This window comes from Alosa alosa, chromosome 14 (genome assembly GCF_017589495.1).
Source record: "Alosa alosa isolate M-15738 ecotype Scorff River chromosome 14, AALO_Geno_1.1, whole genome shotgun sequence".
NCBI classification, from domain to species: Eukaryota; Metazoa; Chordata; class Actinopteri; order Clupeiformes; family Clupeidae; genus Alosa; species Alosa alosa.
In genome coordinates this window covers 12,704,425-12,711,664 of record NC_063202.1, presented here as the reverse complement: position 1 = coordinate 12,711,664, position 7,240 = coordinate 12,704,425, and the positions used below count along the sequence as shown (strand labels likewise).

The window sequence follows — 7,240 nt, the reverse complement described above, 5'->3', positions numbered from 1 at the left end:
TCCGGCACGTCTACATGGTAACAGGGTGGTGACATAATAATAGTCTGTGACATCACAATGCATCTGGTTTGAGGAACAGAGCGCGAGTGCAGTTGTCTCGTCCTTCAGTTCTGTAAGAAACAAACATGGTGTCTGAGGGCATCCAGGCTCGCTAGCACACAGAAGGGTCTACATCAGGACGGGGTCACAAGAACAAAGGAGTTATAGAAAATCAACACCACCCTACTGGCCTCTTATGGTGGAGCAGAAAATCAACACCAGCCTACCGGCCTCTTATGGTGGAGCAGAAAATCAACACCAGCCTACCGGCCTCTTATGGTGGAGCAGAAAATCAACACCACCCTACCGGCCTTTTATGGTGGAGCAGTGGACAAAACAGAAAGCAAATAAGAACATTAAAGAGTTTTAAATATGTGAGGAAATATCTTTTACAGAAATATCTAGAAAATGACTCAAACAAAGTACCAGAGAAAGCTTTTAATTTGGATGCTGTTCAATCGGAATAAATCCCGTGGGGGGGGGGGGGGGGGGGGGGCTTGGGGAGAGTGCATAGACTGTCCATCTAGACTGTGTCCATCTAGGAAGAGCGCCGTCCCTTCCTACCCCTGCGGCTCTAGAGCATTCCGATGCAGACGGATGACATAAAACAGAAAGGTCAAAGGTCAAACCTATCCCCTACACCCGAGACAGCACTAAGCTCAACTACAGCTGCACCGCCCAACACAGCGGGGTCAAAGGTTACATTCAACGCCACACCACGACACAGCCCTCCTACTACAGAAGGTCCCCAAAGGCTCACACTAAAACTAAACTGAAGACCTCACAAGTGGACCATAAACATGTATTCAACCGTTACATGCGCGGACCGTATCTAACCTCACACGTGCGGACCATATCTAAACTCACACGCGCGGACCGTATCCAACCTCACACGCCGGACTGTATCTAACCTCACACGCGCGCACCGTATCTAACCTCACACGCGTGGACCGTGTGTGACCAGCTACCTGGACCAGCATGCATGTTTTATAGCACACACACGCTGAGATGGACTAAGAGGACTGGGGTGTTCATTGGGACCACATTAATTAATTTCTTTATCTATTTGGGTTTTTCTTGGTTGTTTGTTTGGGAAATAGTGGTGTCTCTTGAATATGTCCCCAGTGGTCATTGAGCACTCCTGTGTGTGTGCGTGTGTCTGTGTGTGTGCGTGTGTGTATGTGTGCGTGTGTGTGTGCTGCGTGTGCATGCATTGTGTGTGTGCGTCGTGTGTGCCTGCGCCTGTGTGGCGCGCCTTGGCTACGCAGTGTGTGCAATCAGTCACTTCCTGACAGAGCGCTGGACTGGGCGCAGGATATCTCAATCTCCATTTCAAACGGGAGTGGAGAGGAGCGGCACAGCGTTCACGTGGCGACGCCTTAATTAGCTCAGAGCTCCGACAAACACACAACGGCCGCACTCCGCTTCGCTGCCAGGTCAGAGGGAGACACAGTCGTGTGTGTGTGTGTGTGTGGGCTTGTAGGGAATAATTATCCTCTCTTTTACCCTTTTCTTCTTTGGAGTGAAAGAGTGAGAGAGTGAGAGAGTGAGAGTTCCTTCAAGGCGCAGGAAAGAGAAGAGAGAGAGAGTGAGTGAGTGAGAATAGTGAGTGAGAGAGTGAAAGAGTGAGAGAGAGAGTAGGGGCCCGTCCCAATACCTCCCCTTCCCCTAGATTTTTGCGCGTGCACGTTTAGGGGTAGGGTGTCCCATTACTTTAGGGAGCAAGACGGAGTGTAAGTGTTCTTTGAAGGCAGGAAAGTTCATCTGAGCCAGGGTTTGTCTGCCAGAGTGGAGTTGCACATAAAGACTTCATTCATTTGATGAATTAATTAATTCAGTTCATTTCTCCAATTAATCCGCCTCATCTGCCCATTTACATTATTTGCAATAATAATATTTTGTGTTCATGATTAGAGCCAATTCAAACATTTGCCAAGGGCTGACAAACACATCAGCTCGTCTCCTGCTCAGAGCTGTGTGTGTGTGTGTGTGTGTGTCTACGGGGGGGGGGGGGGGGGTTGAATATCTGGCGTCGGGGCTTATCACACACACTGCATCTCTGTGTCTCTCGCTATGTTTGAACAACCAATAGGATTAATTTGTATTACTCAACTCAACCAATAGGATTAATTTGTCTAATTACTCAATCGCCTGATGTTTCCATCAGTACATTTGGTCATGGAGACTTCTGGAAACTTCTGTTGTAAAGAGATGGGACGGGACGGGGGCGGGGGGGTTGGGGGGTAAGTGCAGCACTATTGGGGGCTGTGGGGGTGTCAGGGGTGGGGGGGGGTTACGGCTCCCCCACCCACACTACAGTGTTTCCACGGGGCACATCTGTGATCTCGCAGTTGAGCTTGTCCAGACGGCCGTCCAGGATGAAGAGCGACTGTTGCGCTGGGCTCATCAGGTACTGTCCGAACAGCCCGCTGGACACCATGACGCGGTTCTGCCGGCCCCAGCGCCACTGCTCGGCGGCCGCCGGCTCCTTCAGGCTCTTGATCATCTTGACCCTTCCGGAGCGCAGTTCCACCACCAGGGCATCCGTCTGGCGGCCCGAGCTGCCGAACACGTTGTACTGCCCGCCCTCGGTGAAGCTGGGCAGGAAGGCCAGGTCCGAGAGGTGCAGGTTGGTGTGGATGTCGAAGGGCTGGCCGATTTCGCCGCGCCACGACACCTGCTGGACCCGCATCAGCCCGTCCCGGTCGTCCACGGTGACCAGGTGGCGTCCGTCGGGCGAGACGTAGGGAGTGCCGCTGACGTCGCCGTTGGTGCCGATCACGCTGTCCGTCACGCTGTCCAGCACCAGCTGGGGGCGCCGTGCGCCCGTGCTGTCGTCCTGGCAACTGACAAAGTAGTAGCCCCCCAGGTGAGTGTAGGCCAGTGCGCGCGGCACGCAGCGGTGCTCCCACAGGCTGATGTTCTTCACGTAGGACGTGCTCTCCAGGTCAATCTTGTGCAGCGCCGGCTCCTGCTTGTGCATGATGATCCCAAACCTGGACAACGCAGGACACAGAAGCACGACGAGTTAGTTTAGTCTAGTCTCTGAAAGGCACCAGCCCATAATAACCAGCACAAGCAACAGTGTTTAGTCTCATAATAACCAGCTCAGAGTAACCATCTCATAGTAACCAGCACAAACGACAGTGAGTCTAGGAGGAAGGAGTCACTCAAAACACTCCATCAGAAGGTCGAGGTCAGGACTTAAGTTCATCCACAGTCCTGAGCTCAATCCTGGTGTATACAACACCTTTGGGATGAATTAGAGCGGAGACTGAGAGCCAGGCCTTCTCGTCCAAAATCAGCGTGTGCTTCTGGAAGAATGGTCAAAAATTCCTATAATTACACTCCTAAACCTTGTGGAAAGCCTTCCCAGAAGAGTTGAAGCTGCTATAGCTGCAAAGGGTGGACCGACATCATATTAAACCCTTTGGATTAAGAATGGGATGTCCCTTAAAGGTCCAGTATGTAGGAAATAATGGAAAATAAATGGTTACCATTCCAAAAATGATCCCCATATGTTGTCAGAGAGTAAGGAAACACGATGAATTGAAGTAATGGCTTATTTGACAACATTACTATAACATGTAAAACCCTGTAAAACCCATGAAAAAAATGAGTTACGGGGCGGAATTTTCGTTTATGTTTTGAACGATTAATTCTAGAATAGTGTATTAATAATGGGCTGGCGAGTCCTCCTATTTGTGTTGCCAAATTAGCAAAGGCCAACTGTCAACTTGCTGTCAGTTGTAGTCATGAACGCCTAAGAGAGGCAGGCAAATTTCCAAAATTAAAACAAGAAACAAATTAAGTGGACATCGGAGGAGCTTGCTGAAATGGCGACGTCTTCGTCAAAAGAAGAATATCAAGTCTGATGCAGAGCTGGCCATATTTCTCCACGACAGGTAGCCTAGGCTAAACTTCATCTGCATCGCTAACTTCAACTAAATATGTTATGTTGGTTAGAGAGGTATTTTTGTTTTCACTGTTTCGTAATATGTAGCTGGGTCATGGTTGGAGAAACGTTAAAGCAGCTGCAGGTCAACTAACGCTATTAGCTAAAGTGTTAATTACATCTGGCAAACCCAGAAGAGGCTCGTCTGGTAGTCTTGAGAACGCTAAGTGTTTTGATTTTGGCCTACAGAACGTTCGGTAACAATCCTACAAATCACTCTTTTAAGTTCATATTAAACCCTATGGATTAAGAATGGGATGTCCCTTAAATTCATATTAAACCCTATGATTAAGAATGGGATGTCCCTTAAGTTCATATGCGAGTCAAGTCAGGTGACCTTCAGAATACTTTTGGCAATATAGTGGACATGTTCATGGGCATGGTGCTACTGGTCAGTGTCCCTGAGACTGATGTTTGTGTGTGTGTGTGCGTGTTTGTGCGTGCGTGTGTGTGTGTGTGTGTCTGTGTGTGTGTCTTTACTTATGTTGTGTGCTTCTGAGACAGTATGACGTGTGTGTGTGTGTGTGTGCATGTGTGTGTGTGGTCAGTGCTGATTGACTGGACTCGGCCCAGATGCCTCAATTCACACATCAGATCTCAGACAAACTGCAGCAGCCATTAACGAGGGACATAATTGGCCATTAGATGTCTGTGTGTGTGTGTGTGTGTGTGTTTGTGTGAGTGTGTGTGCGTGCATTTGTGGTTTTTTGTGTGTGTGTGTGGCATCCGGCTTGAAGAGAGTGTCAGAAGTGATCAAATGCCATTCTAATATAATTGAGTAGCTGTCAGAGAGCTCACACACATCCCTTCAACTTTTCCTGCCCAATGTCTGTCTGCCCTTCCCCCCCCCCCAACACACACACACATGCACACACGCTCACACACACTCGCGCACGCACACACACGCACGCACGCGACACACACACACACACGCACACACACACACACACCCCTTGGTCCTGCGCTGGCCTGTGGCCTTTAGATGCTCTCTACCTCTTTAGTATTCCCCCTGTAGACTCCCTGCAGCCCAGAGCTGTTTGAGCCATCTCTGCAGAGTCACGGAACAGCTGTGTGTGTGTGTGTGTGTGTGTGTGTGTGTGTGTCTGTGTGAGAGAGAGAGAGTATATGGTGTGCTTGCATGCTTTTACATGAAACTCAGAGGCACCTCCCCCCCACACACACACACACACACATACACATATATAGTCCATGAACAAAACACATGCTCTTTCTCTCACACACACACACACACACACACACACAAAGGTACACACTGACACAAACACATGCTCATTCTCTCACACACTCACCACTCTCACCAATACACACACACATAAACACACACTCGTTCTCTCTTTCTCTGATAACCAGAACACACTCTCCTCAGGTCCTGTAGGGACTCAGGCAGCTCGTTGCCGGAATATTCTCAGACTGACCAGATGCTGTTAATTTGGAAACATTCTCCACTGAGCAGGTGACGAGAGCGGCGAGAACCCTACCGAAACCCTGAGTCTGTGTGTGTGTGTGTGTGTATGTGTGTGAGTGCAAGAACCCTACCGAAACCCTGAGGGCCAGATGTACGTACATTTGCGAATGGACATTTGCGAGTTTGCCATGGACAAACCGCAGATTGCGAATGCTGTCAGACCCACGTTTCTGTTGTATTTATCAAACTTTCAATCCATAGTGTAAACTGTGTCTTACCCTGTTTAAGTGCCTTAAGGTTCTCTTATTGACACATTGAACTGCAATTTGGATTAACACCTGCTTTTACAAGGCGGAAGTATTTAAGTGCAGAATAGATGTGCGCTTTCACCTGCAGTCTTTGTACATACCGCGGAATACATCATTTGGCTCTTTTTACGCTTCCCCTCCCAACTCTTTCCGCTAAACTCCCACTTTCCCCTGATCCTCCCCATGAATGCATATGCATGACACGGAAAACGCCAGTTTTGCCATTTTCAGCTCCCGCTGACAGGCAGTTTGCGCTTTACTTTAACATCTTTATGCCTGTTTGTACATACCTCAAAACGTGAACGCATTCCTTTGCTTGCGGCAGCCCACTGGTTAGCACTCTGGACACGACCAGTGGGCCGTGGCTGGTGTGTGTGTGTGTGAGTGTATGTGTGTGTGTGTGTGTGTGTGTGTGTGTGTGTGTGTGTGTGTGTGTGTGTGCATCCATTCCCTATGGTCACCAGGGATCACACCAAACAAATTGGCCTTTGCCACGGACTCACAGGCCAATTAAGAGAAATTGACTAATCATTTTTCAGAAGAGCCAAGTAGACATTGCCCCTCTGGACCAGCCAACCTGTAGATGGGGCTGTGTGTGTGTGTGTGTGTGTGTGTGTGTGTGTGTGTGTGTGTGTCTTGTGCTTGCAGTGTGTGTGTGTGTGTGTGTGTGTGTGTGTGTGTGTATGTGCCGTCCAGCAGACCATAAAGCCAGGTCTGACGGAAACTCAATAATGTTAATGAAAGGAGCGGCTCTGTGTATTATTTGAAATAGCCGAGAGGTTAATATTTGAAACAGCCGGCTTCGCCGATCGTTGAAGATGTGCAGAAACTGCAAAATCCCCTCCCCGAGTTGTCTGTTGCCTTTGTATATGTGTGTATGAGACCTCACTGTGAGTACCAACTTTGCGGACGTGAGTCTGATATTTTACTGTGAGTGTTAACTTTGCGGACGTGAGTCTGATATTTTACTGTGAGTGTTAACTTTGAAGACGTGAGTCTGATATTTTACTGTGAGCGTGAGTCCCATTGAGAGCATTTATATTAATGTGCAGGGTGTGTGTGACACACAGACACACACTCACCTCCGCAGTCTAATGTTGCCAGACTTTCCCCACCCTGCACATTAATATAAATGCTCTCAATGGGACTACTCACATTCATACACACACACACACACACACACACACACACACACACACACACACACACACACACACACAAACACAAACACAGACCCATCTACTTCTGTCATTTTATCTTTCTCAGTATGACCAGGAACATTCAGCCTGTTTTCCTCAAATACAAATAGGTGAGAGAATGTGTGTGTGTGTGTGTGTGTGTGGCATTGAGTACTGTGCCCCCTGTGTGTATGTGTGTGTGTGTGTGTGTGTGTGTTTGTGTGTGTGTGTGTATATATATATATGTGTGTGTATATATGTGTGTGTGTGTATCCTTGTGTGTGTATCCCTGGGGAGGGCTTTGTGTTCTGCAGATCCAGCTTGACAGCTAAAA

The 7,240-nt window shown here is 48.5% G+C and overlaps 1 protein-coding gene across 1 annotated transcript in view; it reads right to left on the bottom strand.

The window, feature by feature from the left end:
• Window positions 1-2,029: 2,029 nt before the first annotated feature.
• The window catches only part of LOC125307641 (follistatin-related protein 5-like), a 56,306-nt gene continuing 51,095 nt past the window's right edge, over window positions 2,030-7,240 (bottom strand). The window contains 1 exon segment of the mRNA XM_048263696.1: window positions 2,030-3,035. Within this exon segment, the coding sequence (XP_048119653.1) occupies window positions 2,333-3,035 (703 nt within the window). The 3' untranslated portion in view covers window positions 2,030-2,332.